General features: G+C 67.3%; 1 protein-coding gene across 1 annotated transcript in view; it reads left to right on the plus strand.

The window, feature by feature from the left end:
• LOC136788719 (pyruvate carboxylase, mitochondrial-like) overlaps nucleotides 1-15,000 on the plus strand; it is a 35,224-nt gene that overhangs the window by 19,920 nt on the left and 304 nt on the right. The window contains 13 exon segments of the mRNA XM_066987383.1: nucleotides 960-1,049; nucleotides 2,982-3,203; nucleotides 4,724-4,831; nucleotides 4,834-4,879; nucleotides 6,574-6,814; nucleotides 7,477-7,726; nucleotides 9,299-9,543; nucleotides 10,485-10,666; nucleotides 11,758-11,810; nucleotides 11,813-11,855; nucleotides 11,857-12,004; nucleotides 13,660-13,716; nucleotides 13,718-13,801. Of these exon segments, the coding sequence (XP_066843484.1) occupies nucleotides 960-1,049; nucleotides 2,982-3,203; nucleotides 4,724-4,831; nucleotides 4,834-4,879; nucleotides 6,574-6,814; nucleotides 7,477-7,726; nucleotides 9,299-9,543; nucleotides 10,485-10,666; nucleotides 11,758-11,810; nucleotides 11,813-11,855; nucleotides 11,857-12,004; nucleotides 13,660-13,716; nucleotides 13,718-13,801 (1,769 nt within the window).

Raw genomic sequence — 15,000 nt, forward strand, 5'->3', positions numbered from 1 at the left:
CTGTGGGGGTCTGGGGGGGTTCTGAGGGGGCCCGAGGGGGTCTGGGGGGGTTCTGAGGGGGTCTGGGGAGGTTCTGAGGGGGTCTGGGGGGGTCTGGGGGGGTTCTGAGGGGGTCTCTGAGGGGGTTTGGGGGGGTTCTGAGGGGGTCTGGGGAGGTTCTGAGGGGGTCTGGGGGGGCCAGAGGGGGCCCGAGGGGGCCTGGGGGGGTTCTGAGGGGGTCTGGGGGGGCCTGGGGGGGGGGCCGAGGGGGTTTGGGGGGGTTCTGAGGGGGTCTGGGGGGGTTCTGAGGGGGTTTGGGGGGGTTCTGAGGGGGTCTGGGGAGGGAGGGGGTTGGGGGGGGTTTGGGGGGGTTCTGAGGGGGGTTTGGGGGGGTTCTGAGGGGGTCTGGGGAGGTTCTGAGGGGGTCTGGGGGGGCCTGGGGGGGGCCCGAGGGGGCCTGGGGGGGTTCTGAGGGGGTCTGGGGGGCCTGGGGGGGGGCCGAGGGGGTTCTGAGGGGGTCTGAGGGGGTTTGGGGGGTTTCTGGGGGGTCTGCTGAGGGGGTCCTGAGGGGGGGGGGGGGGGCGAGGGGGTTTGGGGGGGTTCTGAGGGGGTCTGGGGAGGTTCTGAGAGGGGTCTGAGGGGGCCTGGGGGGGTTCTGAGGGGGTCTGGGGGGGCCTGGGGGGGGGCGAGGGGGTTTGGGGGGGTTCTGAGGGGGTCTGGGGAGGTTCTGAGGGGGTCTGGGGGGGCCTGGGGGGGGGCCGAGGGGGTTTGGGGGGGTTCTGAGAGGGTCTGGGGAGGTTTGGGGGGGTTCTGAGGGGGTCTGGGGGGGCCTCGGGGGGGGGCCTGAGGGGGTTTGGGGGGGTTCTGGGTGGGTTTCGGGGGGCCTGGGGGGGGTCCTGAGGAAGTCTGGGGGGGTCCTGGGGGAGGGTCTCTTGGGGGGGGGGGTCCCTTAAGAGTCCTGACCAGGTGCCCCCCCCCAGGCCACGTGATGGTGAACGGCCCCAGCACCCCCCTGCCCGTCAAGGCCAAAGCGGCGCTGGTGGAGCCCGTGCCCCCCCCCGTGCCCATGGGTGAGTGGGGACGGGGGGGGCTGAGGGTCCCATAGGGTCTTCGTGGGGGGGGGGTCCCATAGGGGTCCTTATTGGGGGGGGGGGGCACAGAGGGGAGATTTTCGGGGGGGGAGTCCCACAGGGGTCCTCCGGGTGGGGGGGGGTGCATTTGGGTTCCGTGGGACCCTCCTGGTTTGAGGGGGGGGGGCATAAGGGGGGTGTGATTTTTGGGGGGGGGGGGGCATGCACGCCTCACGCCCGCGCCATGCACACGCTCAGCACCACAAAGCGGGTCCACGGGCGCTCTGTGGGTTGGGGTGTCCCCCCCCCCCAAAAAACAAATCCCCAGGGAGACCCTCCCCATTATAATCCCCATGGTGACCCCCCCCCAGTACCATCCCCATGGTGACCCCCCCATTATAATTCCTATGGTGACCCCCCCCAGTACAATCCCCATAGTGACCCCCCCCATGGTGACACCCCCCCCCATTATAATCCCCACGGTGACCCCCTCCCCATGGTGACCCCCCCATTATAATCCCCATGGTGACCCCCTCCCCATTGTGACCCCCCCTCCAGTACCATCCCCATGTTGATCCCCCCAATGGTGACCCCCCCCAGTACAATCCCCATGGTGACCCCCCCATGGTGACCCCCCCCCCCAGAAAAAAATCCCCATGGTGACCTCCGCCTTGGGGTGCCCCCCCCCAAAAGAAAACAAATCCCCATGGTGACCCCCCATGGTGACCCCCCCCCATTATAATCCCCATGGTGACCCTCTCTCCATGGTGACCCCCCCCCAGTACCAACCCCATGATGACCCCCCCCAGTACCATCCCTATGGTGACCCCCCCCATTATAATCCCCATGGTGACCCCCTCCCCATGGTGACCCCCCCCAGTACAATCCCCATAGTGACCCCTCCCATGGTGACCCCCCCCCATTATAATCCCCATGGTGACCCCCTCCCCAGTATCATCCCCATGTTGATCCCCCCCATGGTGACCCCCCCTAGTACAATCCCCATGGTGACCCCCTCCCCATGGTGACCCCCCCCAGTATCATCCCCATAGTGACCCCCCATTATAATCCCCATGGTGACCCCCCCCCCATGGTGACCCCCCCATTATAATCCCCATGGTGACCCCCCCCCAGTACCATCCCCATGGTGACCTCCCCATTATAATTCCTATGGTGACCCCCCCCAGTACAATCCCCATGGTGACCCCCTCCCCATGATGACCCCCCCCCATTATAATCCCCATGGTGACCCCCTCCCCATGATGACCCCCCCCCCCAATATAATCCCCATGGTGACCCCCCCCCCCAGTACCATCCCCATGGTGACCCCCCCCCCAGTACAATCCCCATGGTGACCCCCCCATTATAAGCCCCATGGTGACCCCCCCCCCCCCCAGTATCATCCCCATGGTGACCCCCCTCCCATGGTGACCCCCCCCATTATAATCCCCGTGGTGACCCCCCCCCATTATAATCCCCATGGTGACCCCCTCCCCATGGTGACCCCCCCCCAGTACCATCCCCATGGTGACCCCCCCATTATAATCCCCATGGTGACCCCCTCCCCATGGTGACCCCCCCAGTACAATCCCCATGGTGACCCCCTCCCCATGGTGACCCCCCCCATTATAATCCCCATGGTGACCCCCTCCCCATGGTGACCCCCCCCCATTATAATCCCCATGGTGACCCCCTCCCCATGGGGTGACCCCCCCCCAGTAAAACCAAATCCCCATGGTGACCCCCCCATTATGACCCCCCCCCCAGTACAATCTCCCTATGGTGACCCCCCCCATTACAATCCCCATGGTGACCCCCCCATGGTGACCCCCCCCCCCCCAGTGACCTCCGCCTTGGGGTGACCCCCCCCCCATAGTGAACGCCCCCACGGTGACCCCCAATGTGACCCCCCCCCCATGTCCCCGCCCCCAGGGCCGCCCCCGGCGGGGCTGCGGGAGGTGCTGTCCCGCGAGGGGCCGGGGGGCTTCGCGCGGGCGCTGCGGGCGCACCGGGGGCTGCTGCTGACGGACACGACGTTCCGCGACGCCCACCAGTCCCTGCTGGCCACCCGCGTCCGCACCCGCGACCTGGCGCGCGTCGCCCCCTTCGTGGCGCACGCCCTCGGCCCCCTCTGCAGCATGGAGACCTGGGGAGGTCGGGGGGGGCGGGGCCTGGTGGGAGGGGGGCCTGGGGCCTGGTGGGAGGGGGGCGGGGCCTGGTGGGAAGAGGGGGCGGGGCCTGGTGGGAGGGGGGGGAGGGGCGGGGGAGGGGGGCGGGGTCTGGGAAGGGGGCGGGGCCTGGGAGGGGGGCGGGGCCTGGGAGGGGGCGGGGCCCTGGGAAGGGGGCGGGGCCTGGGAGGACAAAAGGGGGCAGGGGAGAAGGGGCCTGTGGGAGGGGGGGGCGGGGCTGGGTGGGGTCTGGGAGGGGGGGCAGGGGGGGCGTGGCCTGGGAGGAAGGGGGGCGTGGCCTGGGAGGAGGGGGGTGGGGCGGGGCTGGGAGGAGGGGGGCGGGGCCTGGGAGGAGGGGGCGGGGCCTGGGAGGAGGGGGGCGGGGCCTGGGAGGAGGGGGGGGCGGGGGCTGGGGGAGGGGTGGGCTGGGGGGGTGGGCGGGGCTGGGGGTGGGGCATGGAAGGGGCCTGGGAGGAGGGGGGCGGGGCCTGGGAGGAGGGGGGCGGGGCCTGGGAGGGGGGGCGTGGCCTGGGAGGGGTGGGCGTGGCCTGGGAGGGGTGGGCGGGGCCTGGAAAGAGGGGGGCGGGGCCTGGGAGGAGGGGGGCGGGGCCTGGGAGTGGGGGGTGGGGTCTGAGAGGGGCGGGGCATCAAGTGGAGGGAGGGGAGGGGCGGCAGTGCTTGGCTGGGAGCCCTGCTGGGGGTGCAAGTGGGCGGGGCTCTGAGGGGGGTGTGGCCTATAGGGGCGGGGCTGCAGCAGCGCACGTGGCTGGGGGCTGGCCCTGCTGGGGGTGCACCAGGGGGGCGGGGCTCTGAGGGGGGTGTGGCCTATAGGGGCGGGGCTTCTGCAGGGGGCGGGGCTGCAGCGGCACGTGGCTGATGGGCTGGCCCTGCTGGGGGTGCACCAGGGGGCGGGGCTTTTGAAGGGGGTGTGGTCTCTGGGGGCGGGGCTTTAAGGGGGTGTGGCCTCTGGGGGCGGGGCTTTAAGGGGGTGTGGTCTCTGGGGCGGGGCTTTAAGGGGGTGTGGTCTCTGTGGGGCGGGGCTTTAAGGGGGTGTGGTCTCTGGGGGGCGGGGCTTTAAGGGGGTGTGGTCTCTGGGGGCGGGGCTTTAAGGGGGGTGTGGTCTCTGGGGGGCGGGGCTTTAAGGGGGTGTGTGGGGGCCTCTGGCCATCTATGGGTGCCAAGGGGCGGGGCTTAATGGAGGGGGCGGAGCTTCCCGGGGCAGGCCTTACTGGGTAGGGCTTCACCGGGGGGGCGGGGCTTAAAGGGGGCGGGGTCCCCCTTCGCCGGGGGCGGGGCTTAAAGGGGGCAGGGGGCGGGGCCTCGCACAGCACAGTGAGCACATGAGCTGTGCACAAGAGGCGGGGCGTGCAAGGGGATTGGTGCAAGGGGGCGGGGCTTGGGTCAGGGGGCGGGGCTTGGGCCAGGGGGCGGGGCTTGGGTCAGGGGGCGGGGCTCTCCGAGGCCCCTCCCCCTGTCCCCAGCAGGCCGTCCGTCCTCCCCCCGCAGGCGCCACCTTCGACGTGGCCATGCGCTTCCTGCACGAGTGCCCCTGGGAGCGGCTGCGGGAGCTGCGGCGCCTGGTCCCCAACATCCCCTTCCAGATGCTGCTGCGCGGCGCAACGCCGTCGGCTACACCAACTACCCCGACAACGTCATCTACCGGTACGGGGCTGGGGGGTCCCTGGGGTCGTGGGGGGTCATGGGGGATTTGGGGGTACATGGGGAGCTGGGGCATATAAAGGGATATGGGGTACATGGGGAGATGGGGTCATACGGGGACATGGGGGTACGAGGGGATGTGGGGGTGAATGGGGACATATAGGGGCATGGGGGGTCATGGGGGATTTGGGGGTGCACGAGGAGATGGGGCACGTTGGGGGTATGGGGGTACATGGGGAGATGGGGGAGATGGGGTCATATGGGGGGTCGGGGGGGATGTGGGGGTCCCTGGGGTCATATGGGGCCATGGGGGATTTGGGGACGCAGAGGGAGATTGGGCACACGGGGGGATTTGAGGGGTAGGGGGTTATACGGGGAGATGGGGTCGTATGGGGACATTGGGGTACAAGGGGATGTGGGGGTGAATGGGGACATATGGGGCCATGGGGGGTCATGGGGGATTTGGGGGTGCACGTGGAGATGGGGCACGTTGGGGGTATGGGGGTACATGGGGAGATGGGGGAGATGGGGTCATATGGGGGGTTGGGGGGGGATGTGGGGGTCCCTGGGGTCATATGGGGCCATGGGGGATTTGGGGGCGCAGAGGGAGATTGGGCACACGGGGGGATTTGGGGGGTAGGGGGTTATACGGGGAGATGGGGTCGTATGGGGACATTGGGGTACAAGGGGATGTGGGGGTGAATGGGGACATATGGGGCCATGGGGGGTCATGGGGGATTTGGGGGTGCATGGGAAGATGGAGCACGTGGGGGGATTTGGGGGATAGGGGGGTAGACAGGGAGATGGGGTCATATGGGGACATTGGGGTACAAGGGGATGTGGGGGTGAATGGGGACATATAGGGACATGGGGGGTCATTGGGGATTTGGGGGCACACAGGGAGATTGGGCACACGGGGGGATGTGGGGGGTAGGGGGGTAGAGGGGGAGATGGGGTCATATGGGGACATGGGGGTACGAGGGGATGTGGGGGTGAATGGGGATGTATGGGGCCATGGGGGGTCATGGGGGATTTGGGGGTGCACAGGGAGTTAGGGCACGGGGGGGGTATAGAGGTACATGGGGAGATGGGGGAGATGGGGTCATATGGGGACATGGGGGGTCAGGGGGGATGTGGGGGTCCCTGGGGACATATAGGGACATGGGGGGTCAGGGGGGATTTGGGGGGTGCATGGGGAGATGGGACACAGGTGGGTATGGGGGTACGCGGGAGATGGGGGAGTTGGGGACATGGGGGTACGAGGGGATGTGGGGGTGAATGGGGTCATATGGGGACATGGGGGGCTGGAGGGGATTTGGGGGTCCCTGGGGACATATGAGGGCATGGGGGGTCATGGGGGATTTGGGGGTACATGGGGAGCTGGGGCATATAAAGGGATATGGGAATGTAAGGTGTGCAAGTACATAGGGAGATGGGGTCATACGGGGACATGGGGTGTTGAAGGGGATGTGGGGGTCCCCGGGGTCATGGGGGGTCATGGGGATTTGGGGGTACATGGGGAGCTGGGGCCTATAAAGGGATATGGGGATATAGGGGAGATGGGGGTACCTGGGGAGACACGGGGACACGGGGACCTGGAGGATGAGGAGGGACACGGGGCCACCGCGGGCTGGCGGGACTTATTGGGGGGGGGGTCCTCACGGCACCCCCTGACGCCCCCCCCCCCACCCCCCAAGCTTCTGCGAGGTGGCGGCGGCCAACGGCATGGACATCTTCCGGGTGTTCGACGCCCTCAACTACCTCCCCAACCTCCTGCTGGGGGTGGAGGCCGTGGGGAGGGCGGGCGCCGTGGTGGAGGCCGCGCTCTCCTACACGGGGGACGTGGCCGACCCCACGCGCACCAAGTACGGCCTCGACTACTACCTGGGGCTGGCCCGCGAGCTGGTGGCCGCCGGCACCCACATCCTCTGCATCAAGGTGAGGGGGGGGGTCGTGGGGGGGCTGGGGGTCCCCGGGGTATGGGGAAGGGGCTTGGGGTGAGGTTCTGGGGGGCTGGGAGGGGGAATTTGGGGTCCTGAGGGGCTTGGGGTGAGGTTCTGGGGGGCTGGGAGGGGGAGTTAGGGGTCGTGGGGGGGTGGAGAAGGGATCTGGGGGGGGCTCAGAGGGTTCTGGGAGGATGGAAGGGGGTCTCGGGGGTCCCTAGAGTTTAGGGAGGGGGAATTTGGGGTCCTGAGGGGCTTGGGATGTGGTTCTGGGGGGCTGGGAGGGGGAGTTAGGGCTCATGGGGGGGTGGAGAAGGGATCTGGGGGGGGTTCAGAGGGTTCTGGGAGGATGGAGGGGGTCTCGGGGGGTTCTGGGGAGGCTTGGGATGGGTATGGGGAGGGCAGAAGGGGGAATTGGGGATCCTGGGGGGTTTGGGATGGGTACAGGGGGGGCAGAAGGGGGAATTGGGGTTCCTGAGGCGTTGGGGATGGGTATGGGGGGCTTGGGATGGGTCCTGGGGGGCTTGGGATGGGTATAGGGGTCTAGAAGCAGGAACACGGCATCCCCGCGCCCTCAGGACACCTCGGAAGGCGGGGGGGGGGGGCAGGATGGGTTTTGGGGTCCCTCCCCCCGTCACCCCAAAATCCCGTCCCCAGGACATGGCGGGGCTGCTGACCCCGGCGGCCGCCCGCTTGCTGGTGGGGGCCCTGCGCGAGCGCTTCCCCGACGTGCCCCTGCACATCCACACCCACGACACCGCCGGGGCCGCCGTCGCCTCCATGCTGGCGGCCGCCAACGCCGGCGCCGACGTGGTGGACGTGGCCGTGGACGCCATGGCCGGGATGACCTCGCAGCCCAGCATGGGCGCCCTGGTGGCCTGCACCCGCGGTACCCCACTGGACACAGGTAACGGGGTGGCCCCTGAGGTGGTGGGGGGGGTCGCGGAGGGGGCGCCGTGGTGGTTGGGGGGGTGGTGTCGTGGTCGTGGTGGTGGTGTCGTGGTCGTGGTGGTGGTGGCGTGGTCGTGGAGGTGGTGTCGTGGTCGTGGCGGTGGTATCATGGTCGTGGCGGTGGTATCATGGTCGTGGTGGTGGTATCGTGGTCATGGAGGTGGTATCATGGTTGTGGTGGTGGCACCGTGGTTGTGGTGGTGGTATCATGGTCGCGGTGGTGGTATCATGGTCCTGGTGGTGGTGGTATCGTGGTCCTGGTGGTTGGTATCGTGGTCGTGGTGGTGGTGTCATGGTCGTGGTTGTGGTGTCGTGGTCATGGTGGTGGTGTCATGGTCGTGGTTGTGGTGTCGTGGTCGTGGTGGTGGTTTCGTGGTCGTGGTGGTGGTGTCGTGGTCGTGGTTGTGATGTCGTGGTGGTGGTGTCATGGTCGTGGTTGTGGTGTCGTGGTCGTGGTGGTGGTATCGTGGTCGTGGTGGTGGTATCGTAGTCGTGGTGGTGGTATCGTGGTCGTGGTGGTGGTGTCGTGGTCGTGGTGGTGGTATTGTGCTCCTGGTGATGGCATCGTGCTCATGGTGACGACATCGTGGTCGTGGTGGTGGTATCGTGGTCGTGGTGGTGGTGTCGTGGTTGTGGTGGTGATGTCGTGGTGGTGGTGGTGATGTCGTGGTGGTGGTGTCGTGGTCGTGGTGGTGGTGTCGTGGTTGTGGTGGTGATGTCGTGGTGGTGGTGGTGATGTCGTGGTGGTGGTATCGTGGTCGTGGTGGTGGTATTGTGGTCGTGGAGGTGGCACCGTGGTCATGGAGATGCTACCGTGGTCGTGGTGGTGGCACCATGGTCACGGTGGTGGCACCGTGGTCATGTTGGTGGTATTGTGCTCATGGTGGTGGTATCACGGTCATGGAGATGCTATCATGGTCATGGTGGTACCGAAGTCATGGAGATGCTACCAAAATCATGGTGGTGGCACTGTGGTTGTGGAGATGCTGCCATGGTCGTGGTGGTGGCACCGTGGTCATGGAGATGCTACCATGGTCATGGTGGTTGCACCATGGTCGTGGAGGTGCTACCCCGGTCATGGTGGTGGCACCGTGGTCATGCTACCGTGGTCACGGTGGTGGCACAGTGGTTGTGGAGATGCTACCGTGGTCACGGTGGTGGCACCGTGGTCATGGAGATGCTACCAAGGTCATGGTGGTTGCACCATGGTCGTGGAGGTGCTACCCCGGTCATGGTGGTGGCACCGTGGTCATGGCAACGCCGCTGCGGTGATGGCACTGCCACCGCGATCCCGGCAATTCTCCCATGGCCGTAGTGACGCCACCGCGATCCTGGTGATGCCACCAGGGCCACGGCAACGCCACCACGATCCTGGCAACGCCACCACGGCCATTCTGATGCCACCACAGCCCCGTCATCGTGCCCAACCCATTGGACCCCCCATCCATGGCTTCTCCCAACCCTGGTGGCCCCCAACCTTGGCGTCCCGTGGTCCCCAACACCCACGTGTCCCCCTCCCCGCACCCAGGCATCGCGCTGGAGCGGGTGTTCGAGTACAGCGAGTACTGGGAGGCGGCGCGGGCGCTCTACGCCGCCTTCGACTGCACGGCCACCATGAAGTCGGGCAACGCGGACGTCTACGAGAACGAGATCCCGGGGGGCCAGTACACCAACCTCCACTTCCAGGCCCACGCCATGGGGCTGGGCCACAAGTTCAAGGAGGTGAAGAAGGCCTACGCCGAGGCCAACAAGCTCCTCGGGGACCTCATTAAGGTGAGGCTGGGGCTGGGCTCCATGGGGTTTCTCCGTGGGTTGGGTGCTCTCCGTGGGTTGGGTGCTCTCCATGGGGTGGGGTGAGCTCTATGGGATGGGTGGTCTTCATGGGGTGGGTGGTCTTCGTGGGATGGTCTCCACGGGATAGATGCTCTCCATGGGGTGGGTGGTCTTCATGAGATCGGTAACGTTCATGGGATGATCTCCATGGGGTGGGTGGTGTTTGTGGGACGGTCTCCATGGGGTGGTCTTCATGGGGTGGGTGATCTCCATGGGATGGGTGGTCTTCACAGGGTGGGTGGTCTCCATGAGATGGATGGTATTCGTGGGATGCTCTCCATGGGGTGGGTGACCTCCATGGGGTGGGTGGTCTCAATGGGATGGTCTCCATGGGTTGGGTGTTCTCCATGGGTTGGGTTTTCTCCATGGGGTGGGTGATCTTTATGGGATGGGTGCTCGCCATGGGGTGGGTGTTCTCCATGGGGTGGTTGGTCTTCATGAAACGGGTGGTCTTCATGGGATGGTCTTCTTGGGGTGGGCGCTCTCTGTGGGGTGGGATGGTTTTGTGGAGCGGGTGATCTCTGTGGGATGGGTGGTCTTCATGGGATGGCCTCCATGGGGTGGGTGCTCTCCATGGGGTGGGTGGTCTTCGTGGGATCCTCTCTGTGGGATGGGTGATCTCCGTGGAGTGGGTGGTCTCAATGGGGTGAGTGGTCTCAATGGGGTGGGTGCTCTCCATGGGGTGGGTGGTCTCAATGGGGTGGGTGCTCTCCATGGGGTGGATGCCCTCCATGGGGTGGGTGCCCCCCCACGGGTTTTCCTTATGGGATGCTCCCGCTAGGAACAGCAGCATGGTGACCTCCCCTGGCAGGGTGACACCCTTGGGTGACACCAAGCGGGGGTGACGCCTGGGGGGGGGGCGGGGTCTCTGTCGGGGGCAGGTGACGCCGTCGTCGAAGGTGGTGGGGGACCTGGCGCAGTTCATGGTGCAGAACGGGCTGTCGCGCGAGGAGGTGGAGGCGCGGGCGGACGAGCTCTCCTTCCCCGTCTCCGTCGTGGAGTTCCTGCAGGGCTACATCGGCACCCCCCCGGGGGGCTTCCCCGAGCCCTTCCGCTCCCGGGTGCGTGGGGGGGGGACAGGGGGACTGGGAAGGGGGGCTGGGAGGGAAATTGGGAGCGCTGGGAGGGATCTGGGATGGACTGGAGGGTGACTGGGAAGGGTTTGGGGGGCGCTGGGAGGGACTGGGGAACACTGGGAGGGTTTTGGGGGGGGGTGGAAGGGACTGGGAGGCGCTGGGAGAGTGCTGGGGGGGGGTGTGGAAGGGACTGGGAGGTACTGGGAAGGAACTGGAGGGCACTGGGAGGGGACGAGGGAGGACTGGGGGGCACTGGAAGGGACTGGGAGGCACTGGGAGGCTTTGCTGGAGGTGCCAGGCAGGGCTCGTTGCCATGACGACGGTCCCAGCATAGCAACGGGTACCAGCGCTGTTTGCCATGGCAACAACCCTTAGCAACGGGTCCTACAGCCGGTTGCCAAGACAACAGCCCCAGCAACAGGTCCTAGTGCCTGGTTGCCATGGCAGCAGCCCTTAGCAACGGGTCCTACATCCAGTTGCCATGGCAGCAGCCCCAACCACGGGTCCTAGTGCCCGGTTGTCATGACAACAGCCCTTAGCAACGGATCCTGCATCCGGTTGCCATGGCAGCAGCCCTTAGCAATGGGTCCCAGTGCCTGGTTGCCATGACAACAGCCCTTAGCAATGGGTCCTACAGCCGGTTGCCATGGCAGCAGCCCCAGCAACGGGTCCCAGTGCCCAGTTGCCATGACAACAGCCCTTAGCAATGGGTTCTACAGCCGGTTGCCATGGCAGCACCCCCAGCAACGGGTCCTAGTGCCCGGTTGTCATGACAACAGCCCTTAGCAACGGGTCCTACAGCCGGTTGCCATGGCAGCAGCCCCAGCAACAGGTCCTAGTGCCCGGTTGCCGTGACAACAGCCCTTACAAACGGGTCCTACAGCCGGTTGTCATGGCAGCAGCCCCAGCAACGGGTCCCAGTGCCCGGTTGCCATGACAACAGCCCTTAGCAACAGGTCCTACAGCCGGTTGCCATGGCAGCAGCCCTTAGCAATGAGTCCCAGTGCCCAGTTGCCACGGCTCGGTTGCCGTGACATCGGTCGCCATGGCAACACCGGCATCCTTCCCCCCCATCCAGGTGCTGGAAGGACCTGCCGCGGGTGGAGGGGCGCCCGGGGGCCTCGCTGCCCCCCTGGACTTCGAGGCGCTGGGCCAGGAGCTGGGGGCGCGGGACGGGGCCCCCCAGCGCCGAGGAGCTGCTGTCGGCCGCGCTGTACCCCAAGGTGTACGGCGACTTCCGCGCCTTCGCCTCCACCTTCGGCCCCGTCTCCTGCCTGGGCACCCGCCTCTTCCTGGAGGGGCCCACCATCGCCGAGGAGTTCGAGGTGGGCGGGGCTTCGGGGGGTGGGCGGGGCTTCGGGGGGTGGGCGGGGCTTTGGGTGGGCGGGGCTTCGGGTGGGAGGGGCTTGGAGGTGGGAGGGGCTTGGAAGTGGGAGGGGGCTGGGGTGGAGCAGGGCTTGATGTGGGTGAGGTAGGGGTATGGGGCTTTGGGGGTGGGCGGGGCTTCGGGGGAGTGGGCGGGGCTTCGGGGGAGTGGGCGGGGCTTTTGGAGTGGGAGGGGCTTGGGAGTGGGAGGGGCTTGTGGGTGGGCGGGGCTTAGGGGTGGTGCCATGCATGGGGAGGGGGAGGCATGGTGGGGTGGGCGGGGCTTTGGGAGTGGGCGGGGCTTTGGGAGTGGGCGGGGTTTAGGTGGGAGTGGGCGGGGCTTTGGGAGTGGGCGGGGTTTGGGTGGGAGTGGCTTAACGTAGGCGGGAGCTTTGGGGTGGGCGGGGCTTGTGGGTGGGAGGGGCTTGAGTGGGGCGGGGCTGGGGTGGTGCAAGGCATAGGGGCACGGATGGGATGGGCGGGGCTTCCGGGTGGGCGGGGCTTCCGGTGGGCGTGGCTTGAGTGTGGGCGTGGCTTGAGGGTGGGAGGAGCTTGGGGTGGGGCGTGGCATGGGGAGGGGGGGAGGCGCGGGTGGGGTGGGCGGGGCTTGGCACACCTCGCACGCCCTCTCACACCCTTGCACGCTCTCGCACACCTTGCACACTCCTCCTGCACGCCCTCGCACGCTCTCGCACACCTTGCACGCCCTCTCACACACCTTGCACTCTCTCGTACGCCTTGCACACTCCCGCACACCTCGCACGCTCTCGCACTCTTACACCTCACATGATCTTGCACGCCCTCAAATGCTCCCGCACGCCTTGCACGCTCTTGCACGCCTTGCACGCTCCTTCACACCCCTGCACGCGCTCGCACACCTTGCACACTCTCACACACCTTGCACACTCTCGCACGCTCTTACACCTCACACGCTCTTGCACGCCCTCGCACGCTCTCTCTCACACCTCGCACACTCTCTCGTGCCTTGCACGCTCCCACACACCCTTGCACACTCCCACACACCCGTGCATGCTCCCTCACACCCTTGCACGCTCACACACACCCTTGCACACTCCTTCACACCCTTGCACCCTCCCTCACACCCTTGCACGCTCCTGCATACCCTCACGCTCCCGCACACCTTGCACACTCCCACACACCTTGCGCGCCCTCTCGCACCCTTGCACGCTTCTGCATGCCCTTGCACGCCCTCGCACGCTCTCTCTCACTCCTCTCACACTCTCTCATGCCTTGCACGCTCCCACACACCCTTGCACGCTCCCTCACACCCTTGCACGCTCCTGCATACCCTCACGCTCCTGCACACCTTGCGCACTCCCACGCACCTCGCGCGCCCTCTCGCACCCTTGCACGCTTCTGCACGCCCTTGCACGCCCTTGCACGCTCTCACACGCCCTCGCACACTCCCTCACACCCTTGCACGCTCCTGCATACTCTCACGCTCCTGCATACCCTCACGCTCCCACACACCTCGCGCGCCCTCTCGCACCCTTGCACGCTTCTGCATGCCCTTGCACGCCCTCGCACGCCCTCGCACGCCCTCGCACGCCCTCGCACGCCCTTGCACGCTCGTTCTGAGGCTCCGCCCGCGCAGGTGGAGCTGGAGCGGGGCAAGACGCTGCACATCAAGGCGCTGGCGCTGGGCGACCTGGAACGCGGCGGGGCAGCGCGAGGTCTTCTTCGAGCTCAACGGGCAGCTGCGCTCCATCCTCGTGCGCGACACCCAGGCCTTGAAGGTGAGGGGGGGGGGCCCGGGGGGCTGGGGGGGGGGTGGGGGAGTCGGGGGGGGGGGATTGGAGGGGCGGGGAGGGGTCTGGGGGCATCCAGGGGGGACGTGGGGGTGGGCGCGGGGGATGCGGGAAGGGTCCTGGGGTGCGTGGGGGGGGCTGGGGGTAGGGGGGTGGTACTGGGGGGGGCTGGGAGCAGGGTGGGGGGTAGTGGGGGCCATAGGGGGGTCCTGAGGGATGGGGGGGGGGGGGCTTGGGGATGGGGGGGGGCTGTGTTTTATGGGGAGGGGGTTATAGGGGCTGCAGGAGAGTCCAAGGGGGATGGGGGGGTCCTAAAGGGGGGAAAGGGGGAGGGGAACTGGAATTATGGGGGGAGTCTTGGGGGATATGGGGGGGGTCCTGGGAGACATGGGTGGGGGGTCCCAGGGGAGATGGGGGGGGGGCCTGGGGGACATGGGGGATCCTGGGGCACATTGAGGGGGAGGTTCTAGGGAACATGGTGGGGGTCCTAGGAGACAAGGGGGGCCCTGGGGGAGATGGGGGGTCCTGGGAGACAAGGGGAGGTCCTAGGAGCTATGGGGGGTCCTGGGGGACATGGGGGGGTCCAGGAGGACATGGGGGGGGTCCTGGGGGACATGGGGAGGGGTCTTGGGGACATGGAGGGACCACAGGGAAGATGGGGGGGGGTCCTGGGAGACATGGGGGGGTCCTGGGGGACAGGGGGGGTCCTGGTCCTGGGGGGTCTAGGACATGGGGGGGTCCTGGAGGACATGGGGGGTCCTAGGAGCTATGGGGGGGTCCTGGGGGACATGGGGAGGGGTCTTGTGGACATGGGGGTCCTGGGAGACATGGGGGGTCCTAGGGGACATGGGGGGATTCCAGGGGACAAGGGGGGGTCCAGGAGGACATGGGGGGGGGGGTCCTGGGGGACATGGGGAGGGGTTTTGGGGACATGGAGGGACCACAGGGAAATGGGGGGGGGTCCTGGGAGACATGGGGGCATCCTGGGAGACATGGGGGGGTGCTGGGGGACATGGGGGGGTCCTGGAGGACATGGGGGGGTCCTAGGAGCTATGGGGGGTCCTGGGGGACATGGGGGGGTGTCATGGGGGATATGGGGTGGGGGTTCCTAGGAGACATGGGGGGTCCTGGGAGACACGGGGGCATCCTGGGAGACATGAGGGGGGGTCCTCACAAAACGGGGTGCC

This window comes from Anser cygnoides, chromosome W (genome assembly GCF_040182565.1).
Source record: "Anser cygnoides isolate HZ-2024a breed goose chromosome W, Taihu_goose_T2T_genome, whole genome shotgun sequence".
NCBI lineage: Eukaryota > Metazoa > Chordata > Aves > Anseriformes > Anatidae > Anser > Anser cygnoides.